Source organism: Meleagris gallopavo, chromosome 11, assembly GCF_000146605.3.
Source record: "Meleagris gallopavo isolate NT-WF06-2002-E0010 breed Aviagen turkey brand Nicholas breeding stock chromosome 11, Turkey_5.1, whole genome shotgun sequence".
NCBI lineage: Eukaryota > Metazoa > Chordata > Aves > Galliformes > Phasianidae > Meleagris > Meleagris gallopavo.
Window position 1 is genome coordinate 11,417,489 of NC_015021.2, and position 14,528 is coordinate 11,432,016.

The 14,528-nt window shown below is 42.3% G+C and overlaps 1 protein-coding gene across 1 annotated transcript; it reads left to right on the forward strand.

The window, feature by feature from the left end:
* The first annotated feature begins 6,794 nt into the window (after positions 1 to 6,794).
* Positions 6,795 to 14,519, forward strand: LOC100548709 (LIM and senescent cell antigen-like-containing domain protein 2). The gene is made up of 7 exons (XM_010716614.3): positions 6,795 to 6,961; positions 7,774 to 7,924; positions 8,656 to 8,748; positions 9,568 to 9,616; positions 9,798 to 9,873; positions 10,677 to 10,828; positions 11,950 to 14,519. Exons 1-6 carry the CDS (start codon positions 6,909 to 6,911, stop codon positions 10,822 to 10,824), a joined length of 570 nt encoding a protein of 189 aa, XP_010714916.1. The 5' UTR covers positions 6,795 to 6,908; the 3' UTR covers positions 10,825 to 10,828; positions 11,950 to 14,519.
* The last annotated feature ends 9 nt before the right edge of the window (positions 14,520 to 14,528 follow it).

The following is a 14,528-nucleotide window of genomic DNA, read 5'->3' on the forward strand; positions in this document are numbered from 1 at the left end:
AAAAAACCTGTTTTTTGGAGAAAACACACATGGAAATCAGTGAGGTCTTGTGCTTGCTAATACTGATATTTAATAGGATGTGTCAGTCTGACTTTAAACATGTACATTAAAACTCTGCTCAGCTGTCCAGCCCATTAATTCCCACTGAAGGAACCACTATTAAAGAGACACTAGCTAGTTACGAGTTTGTCTCCAGCTTGTGCTGGGCTTAGTTGAGTAATAGTCATATGCTCATTTATCAGGCAAATGGAAAAGTGGAAGCAGGTTCTGTATGTCTAGCTAGATGTTATTTGTTGTGTTTAATTTGAAAGACTGGTTTAGGACTGAAGAGGCTTTCTGAACTTACTGTAAGGTGCCCACTACATTCTTGTTTGTTGGAGCAATAGAAAGCAGGTCAGGTGTTGTTAATTTTTTTTTTTTTTTAAAGCAAGATTCCTGAAAATCTTTTGAGAATTCTTTTATTCTGATGTCCTGCATTTATGGCAAACACATACAGTACCAATATTGGGGGAAACCTTTCAGATAGGTAGCAGCATCTCATTTGAATAGCAGAAAAGCAATACATTGACTCAGAAAATATTGCTAGAAATACCCTTGCTGTCTTCTGTTGCCAAAACACTGTCCTTCCCTGCATCTACTCCCAGTATAACTCTCCCCCTGTAGCTTATCCAGGGGCTTTTCCAAGTTGCAGCGTAGTAAGACTGTGCTTAGCTTTGGCAGCCTCTGCAGGGTACTGAATAGCATCAACCACAAGTTGACTACATTTTGTGGGTGCTCACCCCTGCCTTTGTATGCACTCCTCATCTGTGAGGGTCAGTGGTAGGGAAATGCAGACAGTCTGAGCTTCCAGTGCTGTCTCTGTTTCTTGGATTCCTCAGAGGTGTTGCAGTATCCACAGCAGTACCTCCATTAGTTGTACTAATTGATGATTACAGCACAACATTCAATACATATTTAAAGAATAAGCAGCTAAGGAGGCTGAAAACTGTAGCTTCTTGTTTCTGTGTACCCTGTGTTCCTGTCTCAGTACCCTCAGGTCACTGAGGCAGCATCAAATACAACTGTGTTTGAAAAGCATTTGGAAAAAAACAGTGAAATAATGATAGCAAGAGGCAAGAAGAATTTCCGTTTGGCTTTTCTGTCTGTTTGCTTTGCCTGGGGAAACAAGGAGGCATCTCTTGTTTCTTTGACACATTCTTTACCCATTTGAATGTTTTAAGATCGGTCTGCTCCATTTTCCTCTACCGAGATTGAAATTTTAAGGTAGAGGCTGACACTGTTACACAGCATTGTGAGTCTCGGGCAGAAATTACACTGCATGCTGAGATCAGTAGGCAGATGGTCCAAGGCATGAAGCAAGGCATCCAACTTCCAACAGAACTTAAAATTTGAGTATATTCACTGAAATGTCTGATTAATTGCAGACCAGTATATTGGAAATTTGTAAATGAAACTCCAAGGTCATTCCCATCTTTGTCAGCTGTTGTCACTTTCAGGTGGACAGGAAACTGCAGTAGGTGAAGAATGAACATGCTGGGCCACTTCTGCTTACTGCATGGCTGGAGAGACCAGAGTCAGCAGAAAGGAGAACAAATCACATTTGGAAACAGGAATTTCTTTGTGTGGCCACAGAGGGGCCTTCTCACTCTATGCACTCCCCAAACACAATGTGTGTCTGTGGCACAAGAAAGACTAAGTTTGGGTGTGTGGGTAATCACTGTTTGCTGCCAGCTAGAGAGAACAACACTTTAGTAGATGGCATTACCAAAAGTGCATCTAGACTGTCCTTTTTTCCAAGGGGCATTTCATTCTCTATAAATACATGTGTTATCTTTTTACTGTGCAGTTCCTGTTGCTTTCATGAACAAAAAGAAAACTCGCAGTTGCATTTTCTGTGTGAATTTCCTGGGGTTGCTGGAGAGCACACAAGTTTGGGTTCTGGTCTTTATTAGTCCCATATAAGATAAAGCCTACAAATCTTTTTGAAGCCAAGAGTTTGGAGTTTCCAGTGATGAATGCTCAAAGACTTGTCTTCCCTGGATGGAATTGGTTTAACTACGTATTTTTCTATTGCGCAGCAGTGAAGATATACACTGAGACCATGCCTTTCTATGGGCTGTTAGTTTACAGTGGTGCCTATCATCTTTGTTTAGTTTTTATTTTATCTGCAAAAATGTAATGGTCTTTGTATGTTCACACACCTGTCAGTGATGAGTTAGTTGGTCTGGTGGTAAGTGCTCATCTTTATGTGGTTACACCACTGAAAAAGCAGTAGGTACAGGACTGGGCCAGCTGAGAAGGCTAAAGGGAGGGTAGCAGACAGGGATGTCTCTTCCCTTGATGACAGTGATTTAACTTCAGGAAGCAAAGCAGTAAGCCCTGCTTACAAGCCAGATGCTTGAGAGTTAGCAGCTGATACACTGAGCTGATTTCCTATGGAGGATGTTTGGAATTCAGACCCAGCTGTGTGCCCATGCTAGATGTGGACTAGTCATTTCAGTCAGCAGTTTTGTCCTCAGTGATGTCAGCACTGACTCTGCCAGGACATATTTTCACTGCGAGGTGCTGTGGGGTGGAGGAGAAGGGAGAACGTGTGTCTGTCTGTAAGCTCAAATGTGAGTGACAAGAAGGGGACCCTTAGAGCAGATGATAAAATCAATAAGTTGTGTCTTGTTCAAGTGATTGCCTTCATGTGAGATCTGCTCTTACCTTATTTACTTGTTGGAGGAAGGGGAAGGAAGACATCATTCATTGCCTGGTCAGAGACCAAATGAATAGAGAATCACAGACCCTCAGAGCTGGAAGAGACCTTTAAAGGCCACGTAGTCCAACTACCCTGCCCTGCACAGGGACACCACAGCTGGATCAGGTTGCCCAGGGCCTGATCAGCCTGGCCTTGAAAGTCTCCATGGATGGAGCATCCACCACATCACTGGGCAACCTGTGCCAGTGCCTCACAGGGAACTTTAATCAATTTTTGTATTTCTTTACAGTTCTGTTTATTGACAGCATGCAGCACTAAAGTAGGTCAGAGGAAAAGCTGCTGTTTTGCTAGGGTTACTTGTTGAGGTTATGTCTGGAGCAGAGATGTTTTTGACAGAAAGCTGCAACTTTACAAAAATAATGGCTTTTGTAGTTGTAGATTGTGGAAAGCCCTTTGCACTTTTATTCTGCATGTCTCTATCAGTGTAAATAACTGATTTACTTTTTAGGCTTTTTCTTTCTTTCTGGTTTGTTAGCTTGCAAAAAAGGACACTCGTAAATCCAATAAAACTTTTGTACTCACCTGTATTTATGTTGAGAACAAACTTGAAACTTTCCGAAATGTCCTAGAATGTGTAGTTTGAGCTGATGTATATAGTATAGCACAAGAGGCTTTCACTCCACAAACAGAAAACTTATTTGGGAGTCTGTCTCACCGCCCAATAATTTCCTCTTGGACTGCTCTCCTGGTGCCGTATGAATATTTCTTGATGTACGTATTGCTGAGCAGAGTGCTGTTGTGGAGGGAGCCATTATCCACCCCCCGGGGCTGAGCTGGAAGGGGGATGTCAGCACTCATTAGGAATGCATGCACACTGCCCGTGTTTTATGTCCCTGTTTCTGTTCTGCTCAGAAACAAACAGAGAACAATCCCTGGGCTGTCGGTGCAGGTTACACTATCAGTTATACTTACTAATAATGCAAAAATGAATAAACAGAAAAAATAACTCATCATAAATTCGTTACCTGGCTAATTTGAAGGCTTTGTTACGATGCTTACTGCAGATAAATTCAAAGTGTATGTTGAAATTTGTGATGGATTTCGGGAAATGACTTCTTGCTCATCTGGAAGAATTTTGGTTTGGGAATATGCTACTTTGGGGGGTTGTATTTCTGGTTGTAGCATCTTGTCTCCAGTTTTTCTGTGTAAGTGTTCTGCCTTAGAAGTAGCCCACCTCTAGCTGATGCCGTTCTCCTGACAATCTCTCCTGCTGAGCCTCCCACCCCTCAGCTCAAGCACTGGTTTCCTATAAGCATCAGAGCGGTGTCAGAGCAATGGACACACAGCAGTCAGCTTTCCTGGCCAAAAGGATGGACGTTAAGGACTGAAGAGTGAAAAGTTTGGTGTTTTGATCTTCAAAATGTGCTCCTTTTTCTTAGTCTCAGACATTTCTGTTATGTTCATGATCCCAGTTTGCGCATCTTTGCACCTCGCTGACAACAGCTAAAACTCACAGCGCTAGGAAAGCTCCTTTGCTACCCTGCTAGAGAAATTTGTCTCTTACCTCTTCACAGCGCGGTCCTATGGGTGGAGAGTTGGTTCCTTTTAGGGAAGATCTCGGGGAACTCCTTCTGCTGATGGCAGCAAACCAAAACGAAGCAGCTACGGCGAAACCAGGGAGCTGATCCAAAAAGAGAACACGTTTGCAGGGCTGCTGAAGGTGCAGAGGGGTGCCCCTCTATATAGCGTCCTTCTGGCTCTGATAGTGCCTTATCAGCTCAGGCACACAACGGAGCAGGGAGAGGACACCCCTGCACTGAAGAGCATTCTTCATCCCAGCTGAACCCTTGGCATGGGGCTTGCTGCTGCTGTTGCAGATATGAATGTGCTGTATGAATATTCCAGTGTTCGTGGTGCTCACTGAAGGCCGCTGCTGAACTCCCAGCCTTTCACACAGCCCTCTTGGAGTCCCCTGATTATTTTAGGAGGGTGGAGTGTAGCATTGTTTGGGGGAAGTCTGGTATTAATAGGCACAACAGGACAGTTCAGAATGGGATAATTCCATAATGGTGGGAGTGCGGAGAGGGAGAGGGGCGGCTGCTATGGCAACAGCTCAGCCTGTCCAACACTTCCCTTTGCTTGCAATAGAGGAGGGTCTATGGGACGGCAGAGAGGGCCTGTGAATGGGGAGGGGTTGATAATGGTTTATCAGTGCAAATGGCTGAAGGCATCTTATTCAGCTGAATGAGAGGGGTCTCTTTCAGGACACTTGCTTCGGGGTCCCTCTGTCCTGCCCCATATAATTACTCTCCATTTGACAGTGCCGAATAAAATCGATGCCTTTATGCTGAAATGAGCACAGCTGCATGTTTCCTTATAATGGGGTCCTGTCTGCTTTTTCTGGATTCCGTCTGGGCAGACAGTAGTTCCAGCCCTGGAGAGAGACTCTTGATGATGGGAGGACTCAGATTTGGAGAGAATAATGATGATACTTAGCACTTGGACAGGCGCCTGCCAACTGAGGGTCAGAAATGTTTTGAGGTCTCACAACAACATCTGTGTTGAATCCTCATCCCCATTTTACAGATCTAAGGGTGATTCATCCTACCAGAATTTTGGAAGGGGTGATGAGTCCGCTGCCGCAGCCATAAATCCATTTGAACTTTTCCTTTCGTCTCCTGTCTGTTGAGAATGACCTGTAGATCTCAGCAAGTTTCACACAGCAATACAGTGAAAGGAATCAAGTGGGATTCTGTTGTGTGTCAGATAAACCTGCAGAAGTGAATCCTCTGTCAGTTTTGCTTTGCCATAAATGCTTTTCTTGCTGCTAGAGGGCTCCATAAGAGGGAATTAAACTGAACAGTTTCTCCTCAGAGCTTCTGGATACCGGGATAAAACTGGTGGATTCCTGCAGCCTCTATAGAAGTCTCTTTTATGCTCTTGCCCAGGCTTTGCTACCAGAAATTTGGCTTCTCTGCCTGCTGAGGGCTGTGCTTGTAATTTGTTCTAGAACAAGTGATAGAAACACAGTTGTATTTGCCACATAAAATCACACAGTTCTTTGTTCGCCTTAACTGAGGACTAAAAGGAGTTAGGAGACAGAGGGGCTAGGATTCAAGAGGTTCTTGTTTATCTATTAGCTACTGAAGATTAAGGAATCCCATTCAAGCAACATTCTTTGGTTTAATTGTTCTTAATTCTCTCTGCTCTGCTTCCTCCCAGCTCCCACTCCTGTAATGCCTCTGCCATAGTTATTAAAGGAGAGAAGGTGTGTAGGGGAACTGTCATGTCTGGGCCTGAACTGGTGATTTAGCACCTGAGGAAGGGGTATGGCTGGCAAATGGGAGCACTGGTGCCAGAGACCCTCATCAGCAGCTGGGTGAGGCAGCTGTTTTCTTGTGTGTGACGGTATTCCCAAGAATACTTTGCCTGGTATCACGGAGAACTTGTCAGAAGTAGTTTTGCTGCTTCATGGTACAAACAGGGTGTTGCTGTCTTTCCATGCCCACCTTTCGGAGAGGATTGGACCTAGAAGAACTGGAAAGGTTACCTGAAAGAGTGACAGGTGATGGTAGACATGGAATATGTCTATAATGTGGTACATCATGGAATCACAGAGTGACTTGTGTTGAAGGGCTCTTAAAGCCCATCCAGTCCCAATCCCTGCCAGGTTCATGGACACTTCCCACTATACCAGGTTGCCCATCCAACCTGGCCTTGAACACCTCCAAGGATGGGGCATCCACAGCTTCTCTGGGCAGCAGTGCCAAGACCTCACTGCCCTCCGAATAAAGAATTTCCTCCTAACATCTAGCCTAGATCTCTCCTTCTTAGTCTAAAACTGTTCCCCCTTGTCCTATCACTCTGCCTGTGATATAAATATAAGCATAAATCAGGGAATGTTGGAGAAGGATTCCAGGAAATATAACTTGGTAGCTATTCTGTATACTCTTTTCTGTGCAACTGGTGTTAAAGACAGGATATTAAACTAAATAATGTTTAGTCTGACTCAGAAGATTACATCAAGTACACCTTGATCTCACAGTGTACATTTTTTTAGGAGAAAGAATTTCATCATGTTTTTCTTTCTTTTCTTTGTTCAACCAGGCACCTGTGCAGGCCGTGCCATAACCGTGAGAAAGCTAAGGGACTGGGCAAGTACATCTGTCAGAAGTGCCATCTGATAATTGATGAGCAGCCACTGATGTTCCGGAATGATTCCTACCATCCAGATCACTTCAATTGCACCCACTGTGGGTACGTTCTGGTATTCTAAACCCTGACAACAAAGGAGAAGGAAAAGTTCAGTCAACAATGCAGTCCTTTCCAAGGCCTAAACCTTGCTGCCTTCACTTTGTTAAAAAAAAAAAAGGAATTCTTTGATGAAAAATAGAAAGATATTGGGAAAACCTAGAAGAACTGCAGTTTTATTTTGCTGTTCGCTGTTCTTCTCTGCTGGATTTGAATGAGACCTTTTTGTACTGAAAACAGTAATAGTTACTTGTGAGAACTTAAGTCAGAGGCTGTGTGCACATTGCAGTAAAGGTGCTGTCCAAAGATTGCTGGTGCCAGACTATTTAAAATAATTTCACTTTGCATTTGTGGATAAAGGGGGAAAAAAAGGATGACTTGTGGAGTTGTGGTGCTGTCTGTAGCCGTGCTGTACCTGTCTGACCTCAGTTATTCTCAAGAGAGGCCGTGTAACTGGAGCACAGCGTGGGTAACAGCACTGAGAAATAAGGTGAAGTGTTGCTGCTGACCACTCAGGAATAGTCCTTTACCTGAGCTATCTCATTCAAAGATAGCATGACACTGTGTAATTGCATGTAAGTACACCATATATTTTTGCCAGAGTGTGTGCCTGAGACATGATGACAAAATGAGAAAGCAATTATAGAAAAAATAGTATATAACAACTGCATTTCACTAGCTTAGTTTAATGGCAGTGTTTATAGCATGAATGTTGCCAAAATAGGTTAACTTTCAAGTTCAGTCTTCCAAGATTTCACCTCTGACGTTAAGGAGCTTCACTGGGTGTTCTTACTTCAGGGACACGTTTGTGTTTTCAGGAAGGAGTTGACTGCTGAGGCCCGGGAGCTGAAGGGAGAGCTGTACTGCCTGCCCTGCCATGACAAGATGGGAATCCCCATCTGTGGAGCTTGCCGCAGGCCCATTGAGGGCAGAGTGGTCAATGCGCTGGGAAAGCAATGGCATGTTGAGGTGAGGCCTTCCCAAATCTGAAACCTCCTTCAGGAGCTGTTTTGGAAGACAGAAAACTAATTGCTTATGTTTCAGATTGACTTCCTTTTGAGTGAGTGAATGAGTACTGCAGGTTTGTCAGGACTGCACTGTCAAGGTTCTTGTGGAATGTAGTTCACATAATGGCATTTACTTACTAATAAATTGAAATAATTACTTACTAGGGTAGATATATTCTTTCCACTCCTGATTAAAAGGTTTGTAACTGTTAGAATTTGTGAAGTAGGCAGAACCAGTTCAGTTCTTGCCTTCTAAGCCTTTTCAGCTCAATTTTTCTGTTACTTTCAGCTAAGTTGTCAGAGCATGCTCTAAAGTTTTATAGTGATTTATGGATTTAGTGATGTAAACCTCCTAGGGCTGAGCTGCATTCATACTAACCACATTTTATATTCCTGTTTCTCTTCTCTGAGATAAGGAAGGCAATATTCCACAAGTCTTCTCAGCATCGACACAACACAATTACCCTTCCAGCAAGTGCTCTCTTTATCATTAATGTAATTCTTAATGAGTTATTGTAATATCCTAAACATTTCATCTTTCACTCTCAAGGATTTTCCTATCTAAGTTTTATTAAGGCATTAAGTCTCTTGTATCGAGCCATGATTTGCAGCCAGCGTAGCACCCAAGCAAGTTTTTCCCTGGTGATGGAAAAGTCACACTGCTTGTCACTGAGTGTCTTCTTTCTTTTGCAGCATTTTGTTTGTGCCAAATGTGAGAAGCCATTCCTGGGGCACCGCCACTATGAGAAAAAAGGACTGGCTTACTGTGAAACTCATTATAACCAGGTAAATTCTACCATCTGTGCTGTAGGTGCTTGCTCTGACTGCCAGATGCTTTCGTAGTCTCAATTTGTAGAGGCACCACAGTATTAAGAGATCAATGGGATTTAATTGGAAAAGTAGGTTTTCTTGGTAGATGTGAAAAGTAATGCTGAGAACATACTAGAAATGTCTCAAGGAGATGAATTTTTGATTATCCTTTGAGATTGAAAACAATGACCGTGGGCAGCAATAAAAATTCCTGTAATTCGTGTGGACATTTGGTTACTTACTGGTTTCTGTAGGCCTAAGATAAATGTTACGCTGCTTAAACCGTAAAGAAAAGCGTGTTTCACAAGTCAAAGCAAATGTGTTTTTTCTATATGATGATAGTGAACAGCTATGAGTTTGGTGTTTTCTTCTGTCAGATAAATTAGTCTCTCTCTCATAAGAAGTGTTGCTATTTGAAAATAGCTCTAGGTTTTGTTTTGTTGCTTTCATTGTAGCATCAGGAGATATCTGTCTTTAGAGAATACACTTTACTGATCCTGTCATAGTCAAATTGCCCCATGGACAAGATTTTAAGACCATACAACAGTGGAAGAGTGTATGACAACAACAACAAAGGCCTTGTAGTATTTAGTGGTATGAGATCCAAATGAAAATGGGCCATTGGCAAGCGTATGAGAAGTTATTCAGAAGATTTAAATTGGTACATTTGGGGGCAACTGCAATATCTGGGAATTCATTAACTGTTAGGATTGAACGTTCACACCAGCTGTGTGATTTGGGGAGTGTGAGCAGTCAGTAACACGAGTTCCTGTTCTTACTTCTTTCACTGTGCAGCTCTTTGGAGATGTTTGCTACAACTGCAGCCACGTGATAGAGGGAGATGGTAAGATTTGTTCTCTTCTCATTTTGGGTCACTGTCCCTGTTCCGTTTGTTAGTGCAGCTGTTGCAGGCTCACAGTTGCAAGGCACCAGTGTTTCTTTTTCACATCTGGCCTCATTTGAATTTGGATACAAATCCGAATTCAGATAATCTGGCAGTTTCCTTTTATTTTGTGCTTTTGCAGTGGTATCAGCTCTTAACAAGGCTTGGTGTGTGAACTGCTTCTCCTGCTCCACCTGCAACATCAAGCTCACACTGAAGTAAGTCAGTGTTTATGCTCTGGGTCATATTAAACATTTGCCCCTGAGGCAGAGTATCAGCTTGGGAGTACTGTGAGCCAGCTGCCCTGAGGGGCAACATTTTGCTGATGCAGTGATTTGCAGTGCCATCTCTCTGCGGGAGTGCTGATTTCACAACTAACAGAGAGCTGGGACCCAACATTTTCTCTATCTTATTTTCCTCCTGTTCACAAAGGAAGAATTTCTTTTCTGAGGAGGCTGGGTCAGAGGACAGCTGTACAAAAGGAAGGTTTTAAACTCTGAATAACTGCCTATAGTGAAATTCCTGCAGCTTCCATTGCTCCTTAGTGTGGATGCACCCCTTGCTGGCAGTGCTTGCAATTACTTAGAGTAGCATAACATTTTCTTTCAAAATAGTTTCAAATATGTAGAAGAGGAACAGAAAACAAGGCAGTCCTACGTTTTCCTTTCTCAGGTTCAAATGGTTCAAATCCTTATCCTGCTTTGTTGGGTTGGCCCTAAAGGCCTGGTATGTGAAAGCACATGAAAGCCCAGCAATTTCCATTCTAAGATAACAACATTATTATCCTAGGCTGTTATATACAAATGTATGGCAAAGTCTTGCTTCTAACTAAGCTAGCAGTACTAAAAGCCCCAGTTCCCTGATTAAAATCTGATTTTTATATTTTCATTATCATGGAAGTGAGGCATTTTACACATGTAGAAAGCAAGCAATTGCATTTCTAATTGCACACAGGCTTGATTTAATCAGACATATAACTTGCAAATACTGCTTTAATAGCCCACTATGGTTTGTGTTAAAGGAATAAGTTTGTGGAGTTTGACATGAAGCCTGTATGCAAGAAGTGCTATGAGAAATTCCCACTGGAGCTGAAGAAACGCCTGAAGAAGCTGTCAGAGCTGGCATCCAAGAAGGCACACCCCAAAGCCCTGGATTTAAATTCTGCTTAAACAGGTCTGTCCATCTGTTGACTGCGCTCTTGCAGTCATAAGGTGCTGCTCACAGCAGCTGTTGATCAAAAGAGAATTACTAAGAACAAGTGAAACCAAAGAAGAGTGGTACCTTGCCCTGCTTCTGATAACGTGGCCTGCATCTTGACTCTCTCTTTTTCTCAAGCAACTGCCTATTAACACTTGCAGAAAAAGCAGTTTACAGGCTGGTTATTAACTTGCTAACATCTTATTTTTAAACTGTACAGCATCTTTCTTTCTTTCTTTCCTTAGTTGAACTGTACTTCTCTCTCCATTCCTCTATAGTCTAATGAATTTAGAAACACTAATTGAGTGTAGGGGTGGAAGAAACATGTTGTTTGCTCTTTTTTGGTTCGAGTTTACTGGATAAGCTCAGAAGCCAATAGTTGCAACACCTTCATTGCCTACTTGTCTGACTCAGAACCAATGTTAGGACCGCTGAAGAAGTTTACTTTGCTGTTTCTCTGTTCAGCAATAAGGAGATTGCAGTTGCCAAGGCTACGTCAGCCTCTTCTGGATGGTTGGGCTCCCTTTAGGGAGGTGCTGGCTGTGGAAGAGGATAAACTTTGTTAGAAACTGATGCTATAATTTCTCAATCTGTCCTCTATCCATCATGGATACAAGAGATTCTGGTGGTCAGCACAAAGCACATCCTATCCTCGGACAGAGCTGACACTTCTAGATGTTTTATGAAACCCAGTTGATAATACAGTGTTAGTTTATTTGATTCAGCTTCAAATCCAATCCTTCTCGCTTTGTTTGAAAGGTGAGAATACACTCTGAGGTCACCCTCCACAAAGCTTAATTACATCAAGAGATTTCTGTTATTTGTAGTTGATCACCAATGCTATCTTACAAAGAAAAATCAGTGAATGTTTTTCATAACATTCACCCAAATAAGAGCCACCCAACATCTTTCTTCTTAAGACCTGAATGTGTACTTAAACAGAGGACCTCAGACCTGAATCTATACCTTTGAATATATAGTTTTGTTTGCAGACTTCCTTCTGCTCTGTAGTTTTTCTTCTCACTGATGCAGTTTTTCTCGTACAACCCAAGGTGCCAAAAATATATTGGTTTTGATCATTCTTACTGTTTCTTTAGGGGTGATCTGAACTAATCTGAGCAGACTGAGATGCCTTTCCATGAATAGTTGGAGGCTGTATCTGCCCTTTTTGTGAGATGGACAGGATTGAAGGCACTGGAGGACTGCTGTCCCATGTGGGATTTAAGTCTACCAGAAAGTGTATAATTCAGCAGATGAAGTGAATACAGCAGTTGGGCCTGAGGCAGCACCCTGTTAGCAAGAAGTTAAAGGTTCCTCACTTCTTGCATGTGTGAGAAACAACTGGATTGGGTAATCTACCTTAAAATTGACCTCACTGCCACTGTGCTCTGCTCCAAATGGATCTGCACAAGGTAAAGCACTGATAGCTGCTCATGTGCTTGCTGTGCAGCCACTGCCCATGGAACTGCAGCAGTGGGAAGTCATGGTTAATTGTGCAGATAAGAGTCCCATGCACAAGACCATCCCTTAGATACTGGCTTTTCTGATTCGATTTTCCTCCAGCTGCTCTGCTTTATTATTGTCATAAGTTTCCAAACGATTTTAACTGGGATAGTCCTTATCCACCCCAACAGTGATGAGGGGGTGGGCTTTAATCAGCTGGTAGAACTCTCCCATTGCCTTCTGACCCGTATGCACTGTGGCTTACACTAATTGTGGCTTTTGTCACTGCTTTAGGAGAACGTGTGCCTTGTCCCTGTTCTCTCACTAACCCGTAGGTGGTCTTTTAGTTAAGGACCCAAGTAACAGCATGTCTTTTAGTGCAGTAGGATGTGGGCACTGCAAAGATTTTTCCTATTCTTTGGCTGGTTCACAGAATGAAGCACAAAAACATCTGATTTAGATATGTTATGCAGATTGATCTCAGCATAAGGCATGCAGGTCTGTTCCTGTCATCTTAGTCACAAACCACACCTAATGCCAAGTCTGAACAGCTGTGTACAGCAGCTTCTGGGAAGATGCTGGGGAACACCAAGCTATGTACCTACTAATGAAAACAAGGAGTATGTAGCTAGCAGGCAATAGGAAATACTCTTTCTGTGGCCACTCTCAAGTTCAGCAATGGACAATTCAGACATATAGAAGCAGATGGAATTATTTATTACTGCAAATAGAGATTTTGTCTGTGCTTGCACTTTGTCTCATGCTAGAAATCAAGTAGACCTAGTAGGCTTCAGTATTCCAAGAGCAGTTGGTATCATTCTCTTTGTTAAGGTGTTCAGTTTGCATTCTGTCCTCATACTCAGAGCATTGCCCAAAAGAAGTGGAGTGAAAAAATCATCATAGTCCCTGTTCTCTGTAAAGAACTGGGAGTGGTGATCTCTTAGCAGCTCTTAAATTACTAAATTTTCATACCTATTTTTCTTAGCCTACAATGTACAGATGGATAGTGGTGAATGTTACTCATGTACCTTTGGTGAAGCAATGGAATTGAAGGAGAAAAAGGTCATTAGAAGTAGTTTAAACAGATGCATCTTCCCTCTACCTCTTTGGGTCCGCTTCTAAAAAGCCTTGAGTAGAAGATAATGCAGACTTCAGAATTGCCCTTAGTGCCTCTCATGAAGCCAAGGTCTTGGTCAGAAATAAGCTGCCTGCTTTTTTTCCATTGCTGTAAGCAGATAAATGGCCAAATTCATCCTAAGTATCAAACCTCTGGAGAGCAGAGATTTATATCAAGGTTGAATTTGGCTCAGAAGTCTACACTAACTAAAAGCTCATGTAATTACATGCATTTCTAGTTTACATTCCTATTTATACATACTGACTTACAATCACTAATATTCACTGATTACACTTGAAAATATTTATGCTTTTAGAAACCACAATATGTGAAGCTTATTTGTATGAAAAGGGCACGTTAATCACCTGCTGTCTTTCTTTATAACCTGCTCTCTTAGGTTTGCATCCTGGCCTTTATTTTTACACCAATCTGTGCAGTGTTAGCAAACATTCAACCTCCTGGACAGAGAGTTCCTAGATGTGAGCTTTGTATCAGATGATGTGACTGACATGTGATCAGGTGGTGAAGGAACAGATTGCACAGAGCTAATAAGTGCAGTTGCAGTAGTCTGTAAAGCACTATTAAGTGCTGAGGACAGGATAAGTTGGATAAAAGAATTAGCAGCAATTAGTCATGGTTCAGGCTTTGATGATAGGTGTGGGCTCTGCACAGTGCAGAGCTCTTTTTATCACACATTGCTGGTGCTGTCTAACCTAACATGTGACTGTGGATTGAAGTATTGTAATATTGTATCTGTTTATATTCCTGTAATAAAGTTAATTGTACTGTTACATTTTAAGTCTTTGCACACCAAAAAAAAGTGAAAAGAATTTGTATATAGAAAACTTACATTTGCATTGCTGAGCAATGGGGCATTACACATTCTGAGGAACTCTGAGGACTGCCCAGGTCTGATCAACTGCTGTCTTGAATTCCTGTTTTGGTTGTGTTGCTTCTGTTGTGTTGGTTGATGAAGATGTGCAGAGGCTATGCCATACAACTTGCATTGTCTATGAAAAGCGGCTGGGATGCTGTGATTGTAGTGGATGTGTGGTGGGTTTAAGTTACTTGGATCTGGAACAAATACACACTTCTCATGTTGGAAAAGACGCTGCG

Coding starts and splice junctions, on each gene's coding strand:
- LOC100548709 (XM_010716614.3), top strand. CDS start 6,909: ATGTTCCGGAATGATTCCTACCATCCAGATCACTTCAATTGCACCCAC. Junction 6,962..7,773: donor TTCAATTGCACCCACTGTGG/GTACGTTCTGGT, acceptor TTGTGTTTTCAG/GAAGGAGTTGACTGCTGAGG. Junction 8,749..9,567: donor GTGAAACTCATTATAACCAG/GTAAATTCTACC, acceptor TTCACTGTGCAG/CTCTTTGGAGATGTTTGCTA.